The sequence below is a fragment of the Leopardus geoffroyi genome, chromosome A2 (genome assembly GCF_018350155.1).
Source record: "Leopardus geoffroyi isolate Oge1 chromosome A2, O.geoffroyi_Oge1_pat1.0, whole genome shotgun sequence".
In the NCBI taxonomy this organism is placed as follows: domain Eukaryota; kingdom Metazoa; phylum Chordata; class Mammalia; order Carnivora; family Felidae; genus Leopardus; species Leopardus geoffroyi.
The window spans coordinates 15492671-15517304 of NC_059331.1; the positions used below are offsets into that span (position 1 = coordinate 15492671).

General features: G+C 51.5%; 1 protein-coding gene across 2 annotated transcripts in view; it reads left to right on the forward strand.

The window, feature by feature from the left end:
• Window positions 1-23311, forward strand: part of LIMD1 (LIM domain containing 1) — a 66904-nt gene extending 43593 nt beyond the window's left edge. The window contains exons 3-8 of one of the 2 annotated variants that reach the window (XM_045492613.1): window positions 11497-11564; window positions 13269-13331; window positions 18557-18687; window positions 19277-19328; window positions 20116-20184; window positions 21597-23311. In XM_045492613.1, the coding sequence (XP_045348569.1) occupies window positions 11497-11564; window positions 13269-13331; window positions 18557-18687; window positions 19277-19328; window positions 20116-20184; window positions 21597-21734 (521 nt within the window). In that variant the 3' untranslated portion in view covers window positions 21735-23311. Of the gene's footprint in view, window positions 1-1527; window positions 1927-11496; window positions 11565-13268; window positions 13332-18556; window positions 18688-19276; window positions 19329-20115; window positions 20185-21596 lie in introns of those variants that run through there. The other variant, XM_045492614.1, reaches the window with a different exon arrangement.
• Window positions 23312-24634: the final 1323 nt, after the last annotated feature.

Consider the following 24634-nt stretch of genomic DNA (forward strand, 5'->3'; position numbering starts at 1 on the left):
TTTTCTTAATTATGGGCTGGCTGTCTTGCCTTTCTGTGTGCCTGGTAATCTTTGACTGGATGCCAGACATTGTGAATTTCACCTTGTTGAGTCCTGGGTATTTTTGTATTCCTTTGAATCTTCTTGAGCTTTTCAGGGATGTAGGTAAGTTATTTGGAGACAACGATGTTTCTGGAGCAGAGGGCTCCAGGGCAAAACCTTCTTGAGCATTTCACTCAATACCCAGTACTCACGGATTACGAGTTTTCCCACTCTGGCTGGTGGGAATAGGCACTGTTTTCGGCCCTTGTGGGTGACTTTCTCCCCCGGGCTTGGTTAGTTTCTTCACAGGCATGTGCTGATCCAAGACCTGCTGAATACTCAAAGGAGACCCTCTGCAGGTCTCCAGGATTTTTTCTCTGTACAGCGTTCTCTGATCCAGATGATCATTGTCTGGAGTAGTAGGAATGGAAAACAAAAGAGAGATGGGTTCGTAAAACTGTAAGGAAAAAAAAAAAAAAGACTTGGGAGCAGCCAGTGAGAAGAGAATTGGGTTGTGGAGTGGGTCTACTCGTAGCGTGGTCTCCGACAGTGTGGTCAGTAAGGCGAGAAGCGCAGAAATTGTGACCATTTAGAAACGTTTGCAACAATTTGACGGAGTAGATTGGAGCTTGGCTTTGATGTTTCATTGTCCCACACTGTTGTATTTTCCAAGAAAAGAAGTCTGACAGGTGGAAATGAAAAACAAAACAAAAACCTGGCCCTTTACCGCAGGTAAACTGGGAAAGAAGGGGCGACTGGAGGGTTTGGGCAGAGAGAGATGGGGGCAGATGAGATTTTTAGCTCATGTAGGTTTCTGGTGAGGGAACTGAAGGTCTTGATGGGATCCTGGCAACAGTGACTTCCGCTAAACACTTAGTATAAGCAAGCACCGCATTGGGCTACCTACTGCGAACCCCCTGCTTTCTCCCTCTCCACAGCACCCTCTACCAAGGAACCCCCAGGGTCAGGTGACCTGCCAACCTCTGGTTGCTGGGAAAGTGGCAAAGCCAAGGACCCTCCCCTGTGTGCTTTTTCTGTTTTCCACCTTCTGCCCGGTTCCTCGGCCCCCTGAGGCTGGGCGAGCCTAGGAAATCCAGGTTGATCGGTTCATTTGCACTGAACCAATTTGATTGGCTTTTCACTTGGTTGGTATTAGGAGTTCATTACGGGTTAACCTGTTCTGGACGAAGCTGTTTGAAGAGGCAGATCGGGGAGAATTTTGTGCGATAAAGCAAAAATGTACCCTAGCTGCCCTGGTCACAAGTGGCCACTGGCTACTTGAAATGTTCTCGTTCAAGTCCTTGAACTGAATGTTAAGTGTTATTTTATTTTTAATTAACTTAGATTTACATAGGAATGGCTACCTAGGGCTGGGGACCAAGGCGACCAAGCTGGTAGAAGTGACCGTCTTGGGACAGCACAATAAAAATAAAATCTAAGCAGTTGCTAATTTTTACAATAAAAACGGAATCTAAACAGTTGCTAATGTGTACTTCCTTTCTGCAGGGAACTCCTCTCATTGTCCAGAAAACCTTGCATTTTTACTTTTCTTCGGGAAGGTATTCTGGACACTGAAATTTGTTAGGAAGTCTTCCAGCCAAGGGCCAATTACTTTTCCAGAGTAGACAAGCCGTTTCTATTTCTAGAAGGGAAGGAGAATGTTAGGTTTTATTTGTCAGGTCAGACGGCCGCCCTCTCTTTGCGACACCTGTAACTGTTGTCACAGCTACGCTGGCTTCATCCACATTTTTCTCTTTTCAGCTGAAGGGGGCCCTGAAGGCAAATATAAAATAGCCATTTGCTGTCCGTAGGAGGTGGCTTTTTGACGAGTTTGTACACTTATTTGTCAATATTTTGTAAACTGTTGTTGTGATGGAAAAATAAAGAGCAACTATGACTCTTCCAAAGCTCTGGGAAAACTGTTTATTTGGTATGGTTTTGGTGTGCACGTGACTAGGTGTTTGACCAGGAGGAATCACGTTAAACGGGAATGCTGGTTCAGAGAGCAGCCCGGGGCAGCCCCTATCGGAGCGGTTCTCAAAGTGTGGTCCGCGGACCAGCGCCTGCAGCATCACGTGGGAAGGGGCACGTTCTCAGGCTCCTCCCAGACCTGCTACATCAGAGTCTCCGGGGATGGGGCTCGGCAGGTGGTTCTGAAGCATGGAACTAAGCCCCTCGACCCTTCCATTTTGTCCTCTGTATGAGCACTGACAGCCACGGCCGGCTCCCTGGTGTCGCGCCTCTAGGCGGGTGCCGCTGTAGGAAGTGAGTGAGGACAGCGGAGCTCATCCCCATGCAGGGCAGAGGAGTGAGGAGGAGGTTTGGTCGGGAAGGCCAGGAGATCCGCCTTTCCCCTGCCTAGTTGACAGATACTCCTTTGGGTTTGTTTGTTTGATTGATTTAATTTTAAAAAATTCATTTATTTTTGAGAGAGAGAGAGAGAATGAGTGAGGTGGGGGGGGGGCAGACAGCGAGGGAAACACAGAATCCAAAGCAGGTTCCAGGCTCTGACCTATCAGCACGGAGCCCGACGCGGGGCTTGAACCCACAAACTATGAGATCATGATCTGAGCCATGCAGGTGCCCCACTTAAAAAAATTTTTTTAAACATTTACTTAGTTTTGAGAGAGAGAGAGAGCGCGCGCACATAGGGGAGGGGCAGAGAGCGGGAGAAGGAGGATCCCAGGCAGGCTCTGCGGTGTGACCACGGCACTCGTTGTGGGGCTCGAACTCACGAACCGTAAGATCATGACCTGAGCCTAAATCAAGACGCACCCAGGCCCCCCGAGAGATACTCCTTTGGGGACAAAGAGGGTCTAGTGTGGTGGGAAGTGTGCTTGCTGACTTCGCTCCAGAGAGCCGCGTTCAAGTCCCATCTCTCCTACCTCCTTGTAGCCACAGTAGGTGTTTGCCTGACTGACTTGGCTGTGGCATGAACAGGGTAGGTGGCGCTAAACTGCCTCAAGTACAGGTCACGTTGTTGCAGATGAGTGCGCAACAACGACCCGAGCCAGCTGGCTGCCTCCAGGAGCCAGCCTGGAGTCCGTGCGCTGTGCTGTCCCACCTGTGCTGGCGCTGGCTGTGGTTTGGTGCCACCTAGTGGTGGTTGGCTGCTCCCAGCGTGTACGTCCGTGGGTTCCGGATCCGGCACCTCAATGGAATTTTGAGGACGGTGAGGGATTCCAGGAATTCTCAGCTTAGTTGGTGTCTGTGTCATTGGCCAGATCTGGAGTGAATCAGCCTCAAGAATACTTTCCCTGCCTGGCCCCACCTTCCCCTTGGTGTGCCTGCACTGGAAGATGGGAGCCAGTCACCAAACACATTACAGCCTCATGACGGCCGTCACAAGGGACTTTTATAGAATTGTCAAGCCAATGAAGTGAGATACAATGTAAAGTGCCCAGTACATAGAAAGTGCTTTAATATAAGGGTTTTTTTTAATGCTTATTTTTGAGACAGAGAGAGAGAGAGAGAGAGAGAACATGAGTTGGGGGAAGGGCAGAGAGAGAGGGAGACACAGAATGCGAAGCAGGCTCCAGGCTCTGAGCTGTCAGCACAGAGCCCAACCCGGGGCTTGAACTCATGAACCGTGAGATCATGGCCTGAACTGAAGTTGGACGCTTAACTGACTACGCCACCCAGGTGCTCCTGTATCACATTTTTATGAAGAGAAAAGGAGGGGCGCCTGGGTGGCGTAGTCAGTTAAGCGTCCGACTCTTGGTTTCGGCTCAGGTCATGATCTCACAGTTCGTGAGTTCAAGCCCCACATCGGGCTCCGTGCTGTTAGCTTGGAGCCTGCTTGGGATTCTCTCTCCTCCTCTCTCTCTGCCCCTCCCCTGCTTGTGCGTGTGCGCATGCTCTCTCTCTCTCTCTCTCTCTCTCTCTCTCTCTCTCTCAAAATAAATTAATAAACGTTAAAAAGAAAAGGAAACCCAGAAAGTTGGGAGTGGTCCTGGGGTGTCATTTCCAGCGATTCCCAAGGATAATTAATTCCTGTGTATGTGCCCTGCTCCATGATACTGACGCGGGAGTGTTATTTTTGCCTCATTCTGCGCGAATGCCTTCCACGCTTGCTGCAGCCTGCAGGGGGCGGTCGTGCACTTCTCCATAGAAGGCCCATGGTAGGACAAGGACAGAAAGGGGGGTGATGGTGCCGTGACATGTGGCAATGTTAACGTTTCTTAAACTTGTTAATACAGGAAAGTTCTAAATACGGTACTTGAAACCCAGAAGGCAATCAACAGATGTTAGGTTTGTTTGTGTTTTCTCCTACTGATAAAATACTACCAAATGTGGTGTGGGACCCAGTTTCTGAACTTAGATGGTCTTTTAAGACTGAGCTAGAAAGTGGAGTTTGAGTCCTTCAGAGCACGCCCACCGTTTTCCTGTGGGGAGCCCTCAGTTATTTTAAGATTTTTTTTTAAAGTTGATTTCGAGAGAGAGAGAGAGAGAGAGAGAGGGAATCCCAAGCAGGCTCTGTGCTGTCAGCACAGAGCCCAGCGTGGGGCTCAAGCTCTCCCAAACCTTGAGACCATGACCAGAGAAGAAATCAAGAGTCAGACACTTGGATGCTTAACCGACGGAGCCACCCAGGTGCCCCCTCAATAATAATAATATAAGTTATATATTATTAATAACACAATTGATATATAATAATTATTATATTAAAATAGATTATATAATATATGTTAATATATAATTGGTATATGTTAATGTTAGTGTATATTAATAATATAATACATTACATATTAACAATATAATATATTATATATAAGTATATAATGTATTGTATTATAATATATATTTTATTATATATTATTATTATTATTACTACTACTACTATTATTTTGGAATAAAGGAAAAGCAGATGTAGCCTTTAAGCCCTTCCTTTGGCCCCTGGGGTCTGGACACAGGACTTCTCAGCTCTGGGGATTGGCAGCCACAGTATTTGTCTAGCCAGCTGGGCAGTTTTGTAAAGGATGATTAAAGTCCTACCTGCTCATTCTTAAAAGTTTGGGGAAGCACAGGAGAGTCTAAAGAAGCAAACAATTAGCAAATACCTTCCTCCTCCCCGCAACCATGCAGTTACCCTGTATGTCCACCAGAGGCACTATTGGTCTTGGGCAGATTTTTTTTTTTTTTTTTCTTTGAATTTCTTCTTTACGTAGTTGAAATACACAGTTTTTAGATCTTGCTTTATTACTTTTCATGTTATTACTTCAGGGGTTTCTTTCAACAATTACAGTATTGTTTTTCAAATTCCTGAATTCAGAATTCCAGAGAAACATGCTATAAGAGCGTATAAAAGCAAACAGTGAAATTCTAATACCATCTACTGGTGTCCCTGATACTAGAAAAAACTTTTCAAATGTTGAAATGTCTAAAGCAGTAAGAGAAATCCCCCTTAATACAACATACCAGTGCTGCATTTACTAGACACTTTTAAATAATTATCCTCTTGAAAGCACACGCGGGGGCGCCTGGGTGGCTCAGTCCACTGAACCACCAACTCTTGGTTTCGGCTCAGGTCATGATCCCACAGTTCGTGGGTTTGAGCCCCACATCTGGCCCTGTGCTGGCAGCACAGAGCCTGCTTGGGATTCTCTGTCTCTCTGCCCCTCCCCTGCTTGTGCTGTCTCTGTCTGGTATTTTGAGTAACCTTGTATAGTGAAAGCATTTGCAGCATCACTATAGCAGTTATTTGAACGGTATTTTATTTTATTTTATTTTATTTTTTTAATTTTTTTTAACATTTATTTATTTTTGAGACAGAGAGAGAGAGGGAGCATGAACGGGGGAGGGTCAGAGAGAGGGAGACACAGAATCGGAAACAGGCTCCAGGCTCTGAGCTGTCAGCACAGAGCCCGACGCGGGGCTCGAACTCACGGACCCCGAGATCATGACCTGAGCTGAAGTCGGCCGCTCAACCGACTGAGCCACCCAGGCGCCCCATTGAACGGTATTTTAAATGAGACATAATATTGCATCATTTAGAGGTACTGTTTTATATAATCATTTCTCCTCAGGTTTCCAGTTTGGACCTAAGTAAATATTTATCCACATTTCTGATCCTTTCCTGAAGCGAAGTCCCAGACAGCCACAGTGAGTCAGAGAGACACATTTTAGAGTTGCCTCCCCCGGGGGGGCAGTTTATCATTTTACATGCTCATTAACTAGCTTACAGAAATACGCAGGGACAGCAGTCATAAACGACTGCGGTCATCTGAAAAAAATCTTTGTTGATGTTATAAGTGAAAAAGCTCTTGTTTGATTTGCGTTTCTTAGACCACTAGAGCGCTCAGTGCTCTGGCGTGTTTAATAATCTTCCTCTATGATTTTGGAACAGAGGTAACATGCCCTCTATTAACACAAAAAGTTAATTCCCAGCTCAGGCTCCTTAGAACTTCCTGGACCCTATTCCTGGAATCAGAGCTCAGTGTTCTCAGCATCGGACCAGAGGCCTCATCTCTGTCTAGGAAGTCCTGTGCTGTTTCCAGATGGCCCACTGCTCTCTTCGGTGGCCGCGTTGGAACCTGCAGCTTCGGCTCTTTTCCTCTCAGAACCCAGGGGCAGCAAAACAAGGGAGCCCCGCTCACCGGGCTGGACTTGGACTTTACTTGTGGTCAGACAGTGTGGGCATCGTCTTCCTTCGTGGTGGGCTCTTTGTGTCCTTGTTGCCTTGGTTGCCAGGGAGGGACTGGAGGCTCTCACCCAGGTGCCTAGTGGGGACAAAGAGTGGAGAGGGGATGCTCTAGTTGGTTATCATTTTCCTTTGTAAAACTTTGAATTCTCTAGAATGTTCCCATAGAGGGGAAAGTTATAAGTAAGTAAAATGATTAAAATGAACTTCCGTGGCTATAAAGGGGATTCTGTTAGTGAACCCTGAAATCACTTAGCTATAAGTGCTCATTCTTATTACCCTAGTTTCGCAGCGTCAGGAAACACTTGTGAAGGTTCTAGAACCTTCTAGAAGTGAGGGTAACTAGCTTGAGGGAAGGACGGGAGAAAAGGTTTGGAGAACCAGAGACTTGCATTGTGGCCTTCTAGCGTATGTCCCATTGCGCGGTATTTTTAACCTTTGCCAGTCTGACAGACAAAGCATTGTATATTCTTTTTTTCTTTAAAAAATTTTTTTTAACGTTTATTTATTTTTGAGAGAGAGAGAGAAACAGAGCATGGGCAGGGGAGGGGCAGAGAGAAAGGGAGACACAGAATCCGAAACAGGCTCCAGATTCTGAGCTGTCCGCACAGAGCCTGATGCGGGGCTTGGACTCATGGACCAAGAGGTCATGACCTGAGCCGAAGTCAGACGCTTAACCGACTAAGCTGCCCAGGTGTCCCAAAGTGTGGTATATTCTTTGAATTTGCAAACATTTTCTAATCACGAGAAAAGTTAAAGATTTTCTATTTGTTGCTCATTCAATTTCTCTTTCCCATTCTTTGTCTTTTTTATTTGTTTGTTTGTTTTTATATTGGACTCTTAATTGGGTTATTTGCATATTGGAGTGAGTTTTTTTTTAATTTTTTTTAAATTAGCTTTCTTTATTTTTGAGAGACGGCGAGAGACAGACCACATGTGGGGGAGGGGCAGAGAGAGAGGGAGACACAGATTCGGAAGCAGGCTCCAGGCTCTGAGCTGTCAGCACAGAGCCTGACGCGGGGCTCGAACTCACGAGCTGTGAGATCATGATCTGAGCTGAAGTCAGACGCTCAACCGACTGAGCCACCCAGGGGCCCCATGGAGTGAGTTGTTTTGTGTCCGACTATGCAGACGTTTTCTCTGGTTTGTCATTTGCCTTTTGGCTTACAGTATTTCACCTAAAGAAGGGGTGTGTGTGTGTGTGTGTGTGTGTGTGTGTGTGTGTGTGTGTTTGTATACAGTTTCAAAACTACAGTAGGAAATAACTTATTTTTACCTACCATCCAGAATGCACGGACATTTCTGTGTTGTCGTTTTGGCTTATTTCTTATAAAGGAAGTAGGATGTTACAGATGCATTGGAATCGTCTTGACTCCCCTTCCTGTATTCCATTTCCCCCTCCCCCAGGGCAGCTGTTGTCAAGAATGGAGCGTGTGGATCCTTCCAGTTCCAGTTTGTCTTCTGTTATCACACCTATCAATATCATAAAGGGTCCACAGTACTAGTTTGTGGGTGCAAATGTGTGTTCATGCTTTAACTTGTATGTATATCATGTTAATGCGTCGTTGAGCAATCTGCCTTATTTGCACAGCGGTGTGTTTAGTTCGATGCATAGTGACATATACAAATCTAGTTCATTCATTTTGACTGCCGTGTAGCGTTGCATCCATTGACTATAACTTCCACAGTGTATTTTTTTTTTTAATGTTTACTTATTTTTGAGAGAGAGGAAGACAGAGTGGGTCACGGGCAGAGAGAGAGGGAGACACAGAATCCGAAGCAGGCTCTGGGCTCCGAGCTGTCAGCACAGACCCTGACGTGGGCCTTGAACCCATGAACCGCGAGATCATGACCTGAGCCAAAGTCGGACGCTTAACCGACCGAGCCACCCACGTGCCCCTCTTCCTCAATGTGTTTTACCAGTTTTTCTATACGGGTGGACGGGGACGTGGGTAGATGCTGCTGGCTGTCTAGGTTTTCACTGCAGTGCTGTAGTGAACAACTGTACATGTCCCTTGGGACATCTCAAGGGGCGTCCTTAGGAGTATGTGGTGGGTAATGTGGATTTTCAGCGATATGGGCTCTTGCCAAATTTTTGCCAAAGGGCTCATGCCAATTGGCACTCCCACCAGCAGCATGAAAAGCTTTCTGTTGTCCCCACACCTTCATCAAGACTCTGTACTGTCAGGGGGCGCCTGGGTCAGTTAAGCGTCCGACTCTTGATCTCCACTCAGGTCACGATCTTGTGGTTTGTGGGTTCGAACCCTGCATCTGGCTCTGCACTGACGGTGCAGAGCCTGCTTAGGATTCTCTCTGTCTCTCTCTCTCTCTCTCTGCCCCTCCCCCACTCGTATGCACGTGCGTGCTCTCTCTCAAAATAAATAAACATTAAAAAAAAAAAAAGACTCAGGGGGCGCCTGGGTGGCTCAGTCAGTTGAGCGTCAGACTCCGGCTCAGGTCATGATCTTGCAGCTCGTGAGATTGAGCCCCGCGTCGGGCTCTGTGCTGACAGCTCGGACCCCGGAGCCTGCTTCGGATTCTGTGTCTCCCTCTCTCTCGGCCCCTCCCCTGCTCATGCTCTGTCTCTCTCTCCTTCAAAAATAAATAAACGTTGAAAACAAAAAAAAGACTCAGTACTGTCAGGCTTAGTGATTTTAGCCCATCTGGGAATGAGATAGCATCTCATGGTTTTAATTTGCATATCCTGATTGCTGGTGGGCTTGAACATCTTTTAAAATAGTTACTGCCTAGAGTTGAACAGATTTTCTCTTCTCTGCACCTTCACTGCTTCTCCTCCGCTCATTTTTTCCGTGGGGTTGTCTTGGTGGGTTGGTGTTCTTTATGTTTTAGATGCCAGTGCCTTGTTACATGTATTGTAGCCATCTTCTGGCTTCCAGCCGGGCTTTCCTTTTATCTCTTCAGCGAAAGCATTCATTGCCTTCAGTTAGACCAGTTGGTAAACCCTCCTCGTATGAGGCTCAGTTGAAACTACATTATGTCCCCAAGAAGTGCAGCATTAAAATTCAGAGCATTAAAAAGTTCTTTAAAGGGGCGCCTGGGTGGCGCAGTCGGTTAGGCGTCCGACTTCAGCCAGGTCACGATCTCGCGGTCCGTGAGTTCGAGCCCCGCGTCGGGCTCTGGGCTGATGGCTCAGAGCCTGGAGCCTGTTTCCGATTCTGTGTCTCCCTCTCTCTCTGCCCCTCCCCCGTTCATGCTCTGTCTTTCTCTGTCCCAAAAATAAATAAAACGTTGAAAAAAAAAAAAAAGTTCTTTAAAAAAATTTTTTTTTCAATGTTTATTTGTATTTGAGAGACAGAGACAGAACATAAGCGGGGGAGAGGCAGAGCGAGGGAGACACAGAATCCGAAGCAGGCTCCAGGCTTCGAGCTGTCAGCACAGAGCCCGACGCAGGGCTCGAACCCACGGACTGTGAGATCATGACTTGAGCCGAAGTTGGACACTTAACCAACTGAGCCACCCAGGCACCCCGCGTTTTCTTAGGATACTTTTCCTTTTTTACACTGAGGTCTGTAATCCATCTGGAGGTTTTTTTGCTTTTGTACTTAAATGCATTTCCTTTTTTGTGACTTTGCCTCTGCACTGATACCCCCCAAGTCCTCTATAAGCTCCAACAGGTCGACATCACCAGGCTTTTCTCCGTCACCTGGTGCTCTTTGCTTGCTCTGGGAGTCCCAGGTGAGGCACTCAGTAGTTTATCAAGGTCACGTCTCTGTCCCAAGCACTGTCAGTGTTTGTGATGTTGATGACTTTGCTTTCACGTTGTGGACCCTGGCTCCAAGGGGCGTCATTTCACCAGTGTAGACTTCATTCAGTTTTTGAAACTTCCACGTGTGTGCTTTGTGCCTGGCCCTGGCAGTATTCTCAGATCTGAGAATGCTGCTTGCTGGGTCACAGCCCCAGGGTCTCCCGTAAAGACGCTCCTGCTTCACCTTGAACATGTGACCCTGTATTTTTTCATTAGGGGCCAATGGAATTGATAAAGTATGCTGTTCTTGTCAGCGTCCTAGCTTTACGGAAACTATAAAGCGACCTCTAAGGAGCCCAGGGTGCTTTGTATTTTTCCCACTCCTTTTTGCCCCATTTAGATCAGGAGGAAACAGGAAAAGTCATTATCCATCCAACAATGTGTATTTTCCGTGATTGAAAAGATGAAAAGATACACGAAAGTAAGGAGAATAAAGTCGAGCTGTTGGGGCGCCTGGGCGACTCCGTCGGTTAAACATCCAACTTCAGCTCCAGTCATGATCTCGTGGTTCGTGAGTTCGAGGCCCGCGTCGGGCTCTCTGCCCCTCCCCTGCTCGCACGTTCTTTCTCTCAAAAAATATGTAAGCGTTAAAAAAAAAAAAAAAAAAGGTGACCAATTTACAGGACTTTCCTGATAGGTTGTCACCAGTGTCCCCTGGAGAACCTGTCAAAGATAACGTCCCAAATACCTGTGGGAAACGGCTCCCCAACGGACTATAGCCCGTACCCCCACTGAGTGTACCTCTGTCGTCCTGTCACCAAATGTCTCACTGGTTTCCTTCTCAGCAGAGTGGAAGTGGGGGAAGAGGGTGTGGGATGAGTCCCAAGGCAGTGCTGGGGTCCCCTGCCACACGGCACCCGCCAGGGGCCTGGTCTCCCGGCCTCAGCCTGCCCATCGCCACGGCCACGGCCACGGCCACCGGCGGCTTTCAGCAATCACGGACCGTTATTGACAGTTGACATTTGTTTTGCACGTTTGTTTCTGCTTAAAAACATTTTACCTTTGTTCCTCCTTTTTTCACCTCGTATCAACATTTTCTTCTTACGCCGCCTTTGCGTTTTCTCCTCAGGCCGGAAGCTGAGAGGAAAAGCCTTTTATTTTGTCAACGGCAAAGTGTTTTGCGAGGAGGACTTCCTGGTGAGTTCGTCCCCGGACTTCCCCTGCCCTGAGTCGGGACCGGAGTCAGGGGGAGACTGTGGGGAGGCCCAGGCCAGGTACAACAGTGTGGTTTCTCTCTGGGGTTTCCTGTGCTGGTGGAGAGCGGAGTGCTGCCGGAGAAAGGGGGTCCCGACTTTCCTTCTGAGGATGCCCGGGGTGGTGCTTGTTCCCGAAGCAAAGGACAAACCCCAGAGCTTTGTGCTTGGGAGGGACTCAGGGTCACTTGGCCTGTCCTCCTGTGCTCTGCTCATTTCCGCCTCCCCCACCGCTCTCTCTTAAACCTGTGCCCTGGGGTTCGGGCCTGCGTTACCTTGAACCCTGTCTGCTCTCTGCGGGCATCCGGCCTCTGTCATGCTTCAGAAGTCCACCCACGGGCCAGGGACTCCCAGACCTGAGCTCCAGCCCTGCCAGCACCTGCCGGCCAGCTGCTGACACCTCAGTGGCCCGGACGGTCCCCCAGCCTTTCCATATCCACTTGTCTGAAGCAGAAACACCAGGTTGCCTTGGGTTCTCATCCCTGAGATCTGTGTCCTAGGTTCGTCCTCGGCCCCTCCTCCTTCCCACCTCTCCCACAACGTGGCCAAGCATTGACCCTTGTGCCACCGCGGCCTCCCTGGGCCCCGTTTAGCTTCCCAAAGTCAGTGTGGCTCAGCCACACTACCTGTGTGTCAAGCCAGCCCGCCCAGGCCCCACGTCTCCAGGGCTCGAAGCCTGTGCAGAAGCTGTCTGTGGTCCAGAGCCTACCTGGTGTCTCTCCCGTTCCACTGTTTGTAGTTGTGTGTGCCTGTGTGTTTTGGTAAAGTAAGGTAGAGAGTCTTTACCGAGTTTCTTTGAAACTGAAGGCATTGGCTAACCAGAACCAGACTTGAGTTTGAATCGTATCCTTACCCCTTATAGGCTGTGTGACCTTGTGCAGGTCGCTTACCCTCTCTGAGCTTCCCTTGTTTCCATCTGAGAAATGGTACGGTACATACCTTGTTTTAAGAATTGTCTTAAGGGGCGCCTGGGTGGCTCAGTCAGTTAAGTGTTCGACTTCGGCTCAGGTCACGATCTCGCGGCTTGTGAGTTCGAGCCCCGCGTCGGGCCCTGTGCTGACAGCTCGGAGCCTGGAGCCCGCTTCGGATTCTGTGTCTCCTTCTCTCTCTGCCCCTCCTCCACTCACATTCTGTCTCTGTCTCTCTGTCCTTCTCAAAAATAAATAAAACATTAAAAACATAAAAAATGGGTTTAAGGACTAGAGTGCTGGTGTCAGGCTTAAGCCTGCATCAGAGTCCCCTGCAAGGCTTTGTGAAAACGCAGATCACCAGGTCCCACCCCAGAGTTTCCAAGTCAGTAGGTCCGGGTTGGAGCCCAAATGCGCACTTCTCACAAGTTCCCAGGTGATTCCGGGGGACTCCTCTTTGAGAACCACTGGCCTAGAGACAGAGCCTGGCATGTCGTGGGTGCCCAGACGCAGCTGTTGTTAGGGCGAGTGGCATCAGTGTTAGCAATGGCTCTGTGGCACGGGATATTTCGTGATCCATCCCACAACCCACATCCCACAACCTGTGTTCTGAGAAATGACAGATTCCAGCCTAGAGGGACACATCTCTCTGCGAAGATGTCGTCCTCGTGACTGGCGGGCAAGTGGCCGGGCCATCTGTGCCCTGACGGGTTTACCTTTGCTTTCTTTCTCCTCCGCAGTACTCCGGGTTCCAGCAATCTGCCGACAGGTGTTTCCTTTGTGGACATCTGATCATGGATATGGTGAGTCAGTCGGGTCACCAAGCAAGATTATGGTGGAGGGGGGAGGCGGTCACAGAAAAGAAGAAATCGGTAGTTGAGAACTGTGTTTCCTACCCTTGTTTGTGGTCGCATCTGGTTTTGTTAAGAAAAGACCCTGTGTGACACAGGTCTGCTTGTCCTAGGAGAAACCCCGTTGTTGGCTTTGAGCGGCCTCAGCATCCTTAGCCGTGTAGTCCCCACAGTGCTGTGTTTCTGATGATGTTCTCTCCTCTGGGCTGTTGGGATCACACCGGCCTCCCTCTCATTTTCTGTGGTCCTCGTGGTGTCCCGGGTGAGACGCCAGATGCTAGACGTCATCTACCTCGGAGTTGGGTACAGAAAGTCGGGTAAACAAGGTTCTTGGTCCCCCACGTTCTGCCTGGCTCCGTCTGTTCCTAAGATGAGTTTGGGGGACGGGGGCGGCTGTCTTTAGTTCTGAGACAGCAGAGGAAGAAGCAGCTGGCTCTCTGAGCTTGTCTTGGGCCTCAGTGCGTTTATCTCTCCAGCGGGGACGGTTTTTCTTTCCTGGTCTCCTTATTGGGTAAGGTTGTGAGGTTAACAAACACAGAATACTTAGTCTGTCTGAGGGATCAAATTGTCCAGCACCAGGGATCAGGCCTTAAGAATTTCTTTAACGCACTGGTCGAAGAAAATCATTGTACGATACTCTTTTTAAAGTTTCTTTGATTTAAAACATTTTTTTTTTATTTGAGCAAGAGAGAGAGAATCTTAAGCAGGCTCCATGGAGCCCGATGCTGGGCTCGATCCCAAGACCCTGGTATCATGATCTGAGCCGGAATCGAGAGTTGGACACTCAACCACTTGAGCCACCCAGGCACCCCTATAATCTTCTTTTAGTTGGAAAGAATTCAATCTCTCTCTAAGCTGACCCATTCATTCCATTCTGGAGAAGGGAATTGCTAATTGTTGCTGTTTTTTCCTTTTACCTTTTTGTTGAGAAACAGCTCACAGAATAAAGGGTGTATGTTTTAAGCGTACAGGTGAATGAAGTTTTACATGTGCATATACCTGTGTAACCACCACCCAGGTCAAAATACGGATGTTTCCCACATCCCACACCCCAGAAAGTTCCTTCTTGTCTTCCTCCCAGCCCAGACCCCCTCCTCCAAAGGTCCCCTCTCTCGCTCCAGATTCGTTTTGCTGGTCCTGGAAGTTCATATAAATGGAATCACATAGTATCGAGTCCTTTGGGTCTGCGTTTTCTCCCTTAGAAAATGTTTTTGAGCGTGGGGAGGGGGGCAGGAGCCTGGGTGGCTCAGTCGGTTGAGCATCTGACTCTCGATTTCAGCTCAGGTCACGATCTCATGGTTTGTGAGTTTGAGCCCCGCATTGGGCTCTGCACTGAGAGTGTGGAGCCTGCTTGGGATTCTCTCTCTCTCTCTCTCTCTCTCTCTCTCTCTGCCCCTCCCTCACTTGTGCACACATACCTGCGCTCTCACTCTCTCAAAATAAATAAATACACTTAAAAAAAAGAAAATGTTTTTGAGGTTCACGCATGTTGTTGCCTGTGTCCGTAGTTCATTTATTTTCATTGCTAGATAGACTCCCATTGTATGGATACAGCAGTTTGGGGGCCTATTATCCAGCCGATGGGGATTTGGATGGTTTCCAGTTTGAAGGCTATTTATGAATAAAGCTGCTGTGAACGCTCTTGGGCGTGTTGTTGGACACAAGCGCTCATTTCTGCCGGCTCTGTGCTAACATGTATAACACAGAGGTGAACTGAGCCCTCCCTGTTCACGAGGAGAAGCCTACCGTTGTCCCGGGTCTGACACACGACAGTGGAGCTCAGCCCCTGTGAGAGCTGGGTCCTCGTTAGTAGCCAAGACCTCCCTGGGGAGCATGGCTCTCCACCCACTTCCCCAGGGGAGGCAGCCCACACCCTCACCCCTACCTTCCACGGATGCCAGCCAGTCTCCATAGGGATCTATTTCGTTAGGAGAATTTGTCCTTGATTTTCGAGTCCTTCTAACAAACCCTCCACATATGAGGTCAACAGTGTCCAAAGTTATGAATGCGATTATACCCTATTGTTACTTCTGGGTATCCTAAGCCTTCTTTGGGCCTCAGAGCACCTCATTTACCTATTGCCGCATAGTAAACCACCCCATGATGTGGTGGTTTCAAACAACAGTGATTTGGGGCGCCTGGGTGGCTCAGTTGGTTAAGTGTCGACTTCAGCTCAGGTCATGATCTCATGGTTTATGGGTTTGAACCCCGCAGGGGGCTCTGTGCTGACAGCTCAGAGCCTGGAGCCTGCTTCGGATTCTGTGTCTCCCTCTCTCTCTGCCTCTCCCCCGCTCCCACGCACGCTGTCTCTCAAAAATAAACATTAAAAAATTTTTTTAAACTCCAGTGATTTATTTATCGTGATTCACGGAATTAAGTCAGGGCTCAGCGGGATGATTCTTCTGCTCCGTGTGGTGTCGGCTGGGGTCACTCACTCAGCTACGTTCAGCTGGTGTCACATGAGTGCCAGAGATGGCCTCTCCCCTCCAGGCCTTTCTCTCCGAGGCTGCTGACCTCATTCAGTAGTCTAGCCTGGACAACTTCCCTTCTAGAGAGAGGAAGGGAAGCTGTCAGGCTTCTTAAGTCCTCAGCTCAGAAATTTCTGAACATCATTTCTTCCTCATTTTGTTAATCAAAGAACATCACAAGGCCAGTCTTAATTCACGAGATGGGAAGATCTCCGCCACTTTTTTTTTCTTTTTAAGTTGATTTATTTATTTTAAGAGAAGGGGAGGGAGAGAGCAGGGGAGGGGCAGAGAGAGAGGAGAGAGAGAGAATCCTAAGCAGGCCGTCAGCACAGACAATGTGGGAGCTTGAACCCACGAACCTCGAGATCATGACCTGAGCAGAAACCAAGAGTCGGACACTTCACCGACTGAGCCTCCCAGGCACCCCTCTTCAAAAATTTTTTAACATTTATTTTATTTTTGAGAGAGAGAGAGAGACAGAGTGTGAGCAGGGGAGGGGCAGAGAGAGAGAAAGAGAGACAGAATCTGAAATAGGTTCCAGGCTCCAAGCTGTCAGCACAGAGCCTGACGTGGGGCTCAAAGTTGGGAACGGTGAGATCATGACCTGAGTTGAAGTCGGATGCTTCACCGACTGAGCCACCCAGGCGCCCCTCTCCTCTTCCACTTCTTGAAGTGAGGGCCAGCCTTGCATATAGGAAGGGAAAGAACGAAGCTTTGGAACCATCTCTACCACACGAGGATAATGCGAAGTTGGACCTGGGCCCTTGCCGGTCTTCTCTAGGACTTGGATGGAAACTTTTGGCAAATGCCTGCCCGGTAGTGACCCCCTCTTTTAAAACCAGAACCCTTCAGGTGTGCCTGGGTGGCTCAGTCCGTTGAGCGTCTGACTTCGGCTCAGGTCATGATCTTGCAGTCCATGACTTTGAGCCCCGCATCGGGCTCTGTGGTGATGGCTCAGAGCCTGGAGCCTGCTTCCGATTCGGTGTCTCCCTCCCTCTCTGCCCCTCCCTGCTCATGCTCTGTCTCTCTCTCTCTCTCAAAAATATATAAACAGTTAAAAAAAATTAAACCAGAACCCTTCACTGTTGCCAAGAGTTTTTACATTGCAGAGAAAGATCCCTTCAAAACCATTCTTGGTTCTCCAAGAGAACCAATCAGTTGTCCAATTCTTTGTATAAACCATCTGTGCCCCTCACCTGCCCCCTTAGTAGAGTGGAATACTCCTAGCCTGCAGGCTGAAACTGGGCATTTTCCCACAGTAAAACGAAAGATCACAGTTGTGGGTTAAGTTCATTTAAGGGTCCCTTCTGCCAAGACAGCATTAGCCTGGGAGCAGAATGCATTCCAAGGTCCGGATTGCCAAGTGGACTTTGGAAGCCCGGCTGGTGGTTCTTCCCACTTTGGCAGCTTCCTGCAGATTGAAAGGGGCCCCGAAGGTTAGTGCCACACCGGAGGGAATGAGGAAGCTGGAAAGCTGAGCCTTCAGAGCACATGAAGCCCCCAGCTCGCCCCCTTGGCTGTTGGCCTTGGCGGGGGAAGCATCGGGCTCTGGAGCACACCCTTCCTGCAGGTGTCACATGCACCAACAAGGTTTTCCTCAGTCGCAAGCCCCCTTCCTGCTGCCTAGTTGAAAGCATTCTGTGTGGTCCCCCTCCGGGGCGCTGCTAACTGTCTGTGCGTTCCTCGCACCCGGGCATTTTAGCGACATCCTTGCGGGTGTTGACCCCGTAGTTCAGCTATTCGTGCTACGTTTCGTGGCACGGGTGATCACGGAAGTGAATCTCCTATTGAGTCGCTTTCAGCTGCAAATTGTAGAAAAACCCAGACTTGTTGGAACGCAGACCAGTGGCTCTCAGACTTTGGCACGCATTGGAATCATGGTACGAAAACACTACGTGCCAGGGTTTACCCTAGAACTTCTGATTCTGGAGAGCCGGGCTGGGGCTTGGGAATGGACATTTTTTAACACGTTCCCGGAGGGTGTGGATACTGCGGGTCCAGGGACCGCGCTGTGAGATGCGCTGACTTGATAGCAAAGCTGTGTTACGTCACCCAGCAACGGGCTTGGAGGCAGGCAGTTCCGCCGGGAGGTAATTTGCTCACCGGCTGACCTCACCAAGGGCGTTCTTCACATCTCTTCTCTCTCCTACCTTGTGTCGGCTCTGTCCTGGTTCCAGGACTGCCTCTTACCTCTCCAGGCATCACAACCAGATCAAATGGCACTAAGGCTTGTGGAGCCTTCTCTCCGTGTCGGGTTTAAAACCAAGAGCAACCAAAGAGGCTTTGCTCAGGCTTGGATTTGAAGTCATCCGTGGTCGAGTCATAGTTCGTGGATTATCCCGCTGCGGAGTGAAAGCCGCTTAGAAGGGGCACCTGGGAGGCAGACGCGAAGGGGCTCGGGATGGAGCCCTCCGTGGCCCTGCTTCGCATCCTTTCCTGCAGAGAACTGCGGAAGAGCCCCCTGGATTCTCCCCTGGAGGGTTACGCGCGGGAGAAGGATCCTGTCTGACTTCCTCCTGTGGATGCATTTACCTAGATTTGCCTTCCCCGCCCTGCCATCTCTTGACCTTGATCCAAGTGACTCTGGGATGGGCGTGTGCCGTGCAGCGTGATTGCGCCCGACGCCCGATGCGTTCCTCTCCTTCCCGCCGTCCACGCCTTCTCCAAAATCCCCGCCGAGCCCTGGCCTCTCTCGCCTTCTGCCCCCAGATCCTGCAGGCCCTCGGGAAGTCCTACCACCCCGGCTGCTTCCGCTGCGTCATCTGCAACGAGTGCCTGGACGGGGTGCCCTTCACCGTGGACTCCGAGAACAAGATCTACTGTGTCCGAGATTACCACAAGTGAGGAGGGGTGGGGCGGAGAGGGGCCGCGCGTGCGGGCCACGCTGATCTCACGGAGTGAGGGACGGACACCCGCCGGGGCGCCTCCGCAGGCCAGGCCTGTACCTTAGTCCACAGTCGGGAGGCCGGCTGATGCCGGTGCAGACAGGAGGTGGTTACAGAACCACATTTGCTGGAAAACACAGAGCCCCAAAGCCCTGTGATCGGATCCCCTCGAGGCTCGGGAGGCATCTGTCAGGCCCGGTGGCTCCAGCTTTAACTTCCAAAGGCAGCGATTCGGCGCTGGGCACCGCCACCCTCGGTCTGCCTGGGCCTGTGCCGGGCACCCGGAGGGAAGCAAACAGGGCCGTCTCCATCCCTGGTAGGTTGTGGGGAGAGGGTCTGGGGATGCTTGTTGCCGCCGGGGAGCGATCCCGCGGCATGACGGAAACACCTCCCAGAGAATGAGCCGGGCTGCCTGGATGCCAGGGCTGGAGGGGTTCGCCTGACGAGCGATGGGTGGGAGGCCGGCCCGGAGGAAGGCTCCGGGGTCTTGCCTCCCAGAGACAGCACAACACTCCCTTTACTGCTTCTGCGCTTCTCTCGGCAGGGTGCTGGCCCCCAAGTGTGCAGCCTGTGGGCTTCCCATCCTTCCACCTGAGGTAAGGCGCTCTCTCACACCTGCCCCTGGCGGCTCCCTGACATGAATACGTCCCTCGGGTCGCTTACAAAGATCTGTGTCCTGTCCTTCCACCTTCTAGAAAGTCCTTCTGGGGCGCCTGGGTGGCTCAGTCAGTTCAGCTCGGTCGTGACCTCACAACCTGGGCTCAGGGCGTGATCTCCCAGTTCACGAGTTCGAGCCCCGCGTCGGGCTCCGTGCTGACAGCTCGGAGCCGGGAGCCCGCTTCGGATTCCGTGTCTCCCTCTCTCTCTCTCTCTCTCTCTTTCGCTCTCTTTCTCCAAAGTAAATGAATAAATAAAATATTTAAATAAATAAATAAGTAAACATTAAAAAAAAAAATCAGAAAATCCTTCTGCAGTCTCACCTCTGACCCTAATAGTGTCCTCACCAAGAAGGCCCTTTCGTATTAACTGGCTTCCCCAGCCCAGTGCCCTTCTTGTGGCCCATTCGTCCCTACCGTCGTCCAACTGCCTGACTTGATAGTGACTCCTAGATTAGAAGGTGAGCAGAAAGCCTGCCTTTCATTCATTTTCTCTTTTAAAACCTCACTCTCCATGTAGGTGGTTTTCTCAGTGTTGACCCTGACGTTCCAGAAGGTGTGGCTGCTGTCCCTCCGACTTCCTCTCTCATCGGTTCAAGGGGTCCTTTTTCCAGCCGGTGTGGGACTTCACTACAGAGCTGTGCTCTTCCGAGGCCACCTACTTGTCGCCTTGGGAATCTCACGGGTCCCCCAACCGGCCTCTTGTTCTTCCTTTCCTTCCGTCCAGGGCTCAGATGAGACCATCCGCGTCGTGTCCATGGACAGAGACTTCCACGTGGAGTGCTACCACTGCGAGGTAGGCGCCTCCCTGCCCGGACTCCCCAGGCCCGTTTCAACAGTACAAGAGGAAGGCATCCTGGGTTGACTGGGGCCTGAGGTGGTCAGCAGGGTGTGGTCGAGGGCTGCCCTCCAGAGCTGCCCTCCAGGTCAAGGGGTGCAGCCTGATTTGTGGGGGAGGTTGGAGGAGATGCAGGTGTTGGGGACAGGGGGGTCTTTGCTGCCTTCCCCGCGTTTGTTAACAGCCGAGTCAGGAAGCCACCGCAGCTGAGCGGTGGGGGTGGGGGTGGGGGGGCGCGTGGGGGGCGTGGGGTTTCACATGCCACATTGTCAGGCAGCTGAGTGACTTGGGGGAATAGACGCCCTCCCCTCCAGCTTGTAGGCTGGTCTGTCTGCCAAGAGCCCCTTTCTGAGCTGAGCCCTGGAGATCACGAAGAATCCCACCCCTCCTTGGAAACAGGCACGTCCCTGGTTGGTGTGGAGTGTGTGCGTGTGGGGCCCATCTGCCCCCTCTCTTAGCTCGTGTCACGCCCGGGCTAAAGAAGCCACAGGGCACCCCGTGACCGTCAGGCAGGCCAGGGCTCGCCCCCTCGCCAGCCCTTGTGAAGGGTGCAAACGCTTGAAGCGCCCGCGGAGGTTCAGCCAGGATTAAGCGGATTCAGCCATGGGAGGAGAGGAGAGTTAGCGTGTGACGCCGTGGGTGGGGTGAACGGGAAGCAGGTGAGGTGACAGCGGGAGGCTGCAGTTCACGGCCAGCCCTGGGGACATTTGCTCATCGTCCTCTCCACACGTTCAGTGCCATGCTGTCCCGTAGGAACCCGAGAGCCCCAAATTCAAGTCGTGTGTGTACTTTCGTTTTCTAGCAGCCGCCTTAAAAAAGTAAAAAGGGGGCGCCTGGGTGGCTCAGTCGGCTGAGCGTCTGACTCTTGATTTGGGGTCAGGCCCTGATCCCAGGGTCGGGGGATTGAGTCCCGCATCAGGCTCCGTGCTGAGCGTGTGGAGCCTGCTTGAGATTCTCTCCCTCTCCCTCTGCCCTACTCCCCCACTTTCTCTCTCTCTCAAATTAAAAAAGAAGAAAACAGAAACAGGTGGGATTCATTCTTGCAATATTGTATTCAACCAGTGTATCCAAAACGTTATTTCACTATGTAATCGATACAAGGGTTTTTCATGAACTGCCTTACATTCATGTCCTGCCCTAAGTCTTGGGAGTGCGGGGTATGCATTTGCGGAAGCCCTTCTTGGTTCTGACCGCCCCGTTTCAAGTGCTCCATAGCGACCTGCCGCACCTCCCCTCGGCTGGACCGCACGACCACGCAGCGCCCTCTGCTGGTTCCCCGGGGCCGCTGGCCTTGGGGTCGGTCTTGCAATCCTTTTGTTCTGTTCTGCTACCCCCTGGACATTTTTGCCTCCCCCCCCCCATCCCCCCAGGACTGCGGCCTGGAACTCAACGACGAAGACGGCCACCGCTGCTACCCCCTGGAAGACCACCTGTTCTGTCACTCCTGCCACGTCAAGAGACTGGAGAAGAGCCCCTCCCCTGCAGCTCTCCACCAGCACCGCTTCTAGCCGGAGCCTCTTCCAGACCTCGCGTTGGCGACCAGAAGCCAGCGTCGCAAAGCCAGACATCTGCCTGCTAATTCCGGTGGTCCCACGGGGTGGTCGCGGGGGCGGGGTGGGGGGTGGGGAGGGGGGCCAGGCAGGTAAGTTTCTGTGTACGCGTGGGGCACCGCTCCTTCAACCTCCCTGTCTGGTAGGTGTTACTTTCCAAGTGCCTTTCTCCGCCGCCCCGCCCTCATCGGATTGCTCAGGAAGATTCTCTAGCAGGTGCATGGCGTGTGACACCCCAAGGAGCCCTCCGGGCCCCTCTGGGAACAGCTCGTGCTTTAGAGGGAAAAGTTTGCGCTGAGCGTACTTCTCGGTGTCCTCTGAGGAGGGCTCAGCTGCCGATACCTTCAGCCCCTCCCTGTCCCTTTAGGAAAGCACCCGCACCAGACATTACCCCCGGTGCCCCCCCCCCCCCCCACGCACACAACATGATTTGACACTGCACCCTCGACACGCACACGCAGTGTTATTGGAGACGTCTCTCCGCCCCAGAGACTCCGCTCTTCTGTCGGATGGCTGCAGATTTTAACCGCATTGTGGCAAGAGGGGAGCTGTGCCCGTGCTCTGTGTCCGAGGAAGAACTGCTTGGTAAACCGGAGTCGAGTTGTGGACTGAGCGAGCCGGGGTTTCCTCCTCGTATGCTGACAACGTCTTGCCTGCTCCTGCAAATCTTCACTCCCTGACAGGCAGCTGGGAGCCCGGGCGGAGGTTTGCCCCGTTCGATAGCGAAGCGTGCTTGGGACGAGAACTTGGGTGCGGGTACCAGGCGTCCTTTGCCCTCCTGTTTGCACCGTCCTCCTCTGGAGCTCTCGAGAGTCTGGGACTTTGGAGTCGCTCCCACAGAGGCAAGTCTCAGGATCCCATGTGGGGACATCTCTGTGCCTGTTGTAGCTTATCTAACCACGGGCCTTGGGGAAGCCTTGCCCATGTGCTGAGAGCTGGCGCATACACGAGGAGACTCTGTGTGTGTGTGTGTGTGTGTGTGTGTGTGTGTGTGTGTGACAGTGACATCTCCAGCCAGCACGAGACGGAGAGCCTCAGGAAAAATCACCATGTTCGTTTTCCACCGTGTCTCGTCTGTCTCTGGCCCAGTGCTTGGCTCGGGCGTGGCCTGCGAAGAAACCCGCAGAAGGTACACTGCTTTGGTCTGTTTCTTTTCTTGGTTTTCGTTGTTTTCCTCTGCTTGCGGTCTTCCACGCGCACAAAAATACCTCACAGGTCAGGGCTTCACCAAATCGTACGTCGGGAGGAACTCGGCCGTCACGCTGAACTCAGAGATGCCTCCGTGGGTGCGTGAGGGGTCCCGCGGGTCAGGGCGCTGTGATATCAGCTGAAGGTCAGCTGAGAGTGGATCCAGTTGAACGTGGGTGCTGTTGCCTGACGCGTTTCATCATGTCGGTTCCCCAGGGTGGCGAGGGGCTAAGGGAGGGCCGCACCCAGGCAGGATTTCAGGGCCACCTGTGCGCGGACGTGTCACACTTCTGAGGCCAGACGTCAGTACGCCCGGTATTTCAATGAAGAGGCTGTGTAAAAGACTTTAAAAAGGAGGTTGCCTGCCATTCGCCCTCTCGGCCCGTGGGGAGGGCCCCCTGGCCTCGGTGTTGTTGCCGGAGGTCGGGGGTCACGTCGCTGCTGCCAGCTGGTCTGGGAGTATTGCCCTGGCACCCGCTCACCACCGCCTCCCCGCCTCGCACCCAGGGCAGCAGGGGCCACGGAGGGCGGTCACCGGAGCCCGAGACCCACGGGACTCGCAGACTTTACAGTGGGCCCGGCTCCAGTTCTGCGCCGTGTTTTGACTCGTTTCAGGGGCAGTTGCTACAGGAGGCACAGAATGGGCACCGTGAGTTGCCTCCTATGTTTATTCGGTTCGTTCTGCTAGAATCCTTTGGCCAGATGTCCCTTCAGCCCAGGCTGCGTGCTCTCATTGATCCCATCCCACAGGCCGAGCCTCCAGAAGCCTGGCGCCGCGTGGGGCCGGGGGTGGGGAGAGAACCCCTCTCTTCCCAGCTGGGCCCAGGAAGCCAGCCGATGTGTCTCGTCTTTGCCAACCGAGGAACGTCTCTGGCCTTGCTGACACCCCTTTGCTCTGATTGCAAGTCGAGCAGAAAGTGAAGAAAACTGCCTGAGAGCAACTGTCAAAAGCAGGGATTTGTGTGCAAAGTGGGTAACTAGGTTAGTTTTAAAAAAAAAAAAAGTCTCGGGATTAAGTTTTTTAATTGTGATGTTTTAAGTGGCCTTGATGGACATGATTGGGACATCTGCCAAAACGGGGTTTTATAGCGTTAAGGAAGGACAGTAAGAGAATTTCCAGGTACCCTAGAAGTCCGAGCAGCAAGTTCTCTTGTGGTCCGGGGCCCCGGGGAGGGCGCGGGTAGGAATCTCACACCAGTTCCGCTTCCCAGGCCCTTGCGCGAGAGCCGTCAAGAGATGGTCGCCTAGGCGGTTATCTCTACGTGGTTCTGTAAGCTGTTGGCCAAACAGAGTTGTAATGGGGTTGTATTTATAGGCACCTAGAAAGAAGACACAAGCATCTGGTAGACCAGGATGAATCCATTTATTTGAACAGGGAGAGCGCATAGCCCTTCCTGAGTTCCCTAGATAGCTCTCGGGCTTCAGATAAACCAGGAGAATTAAGGTTTGATCCCAGACCCCAAAGCCAGCCTCCAGCCTCCTCCCCTGCCTCATTTTGCCGTTAGTTTTTTTCTTCCCCACCCCCTGCCCCTTCCCCAGCGAGGGCCATTCAGAAACCGCCAGGGTGGTCCGAGAAAAGCCAAGAACATAGTTTGGCCTGCTGTTCCCCCTCGCGGTTACTCTCCCACCTGTCGGTGGGTAAAGAGTGCTTTGTTCATCCCTCATTGCGG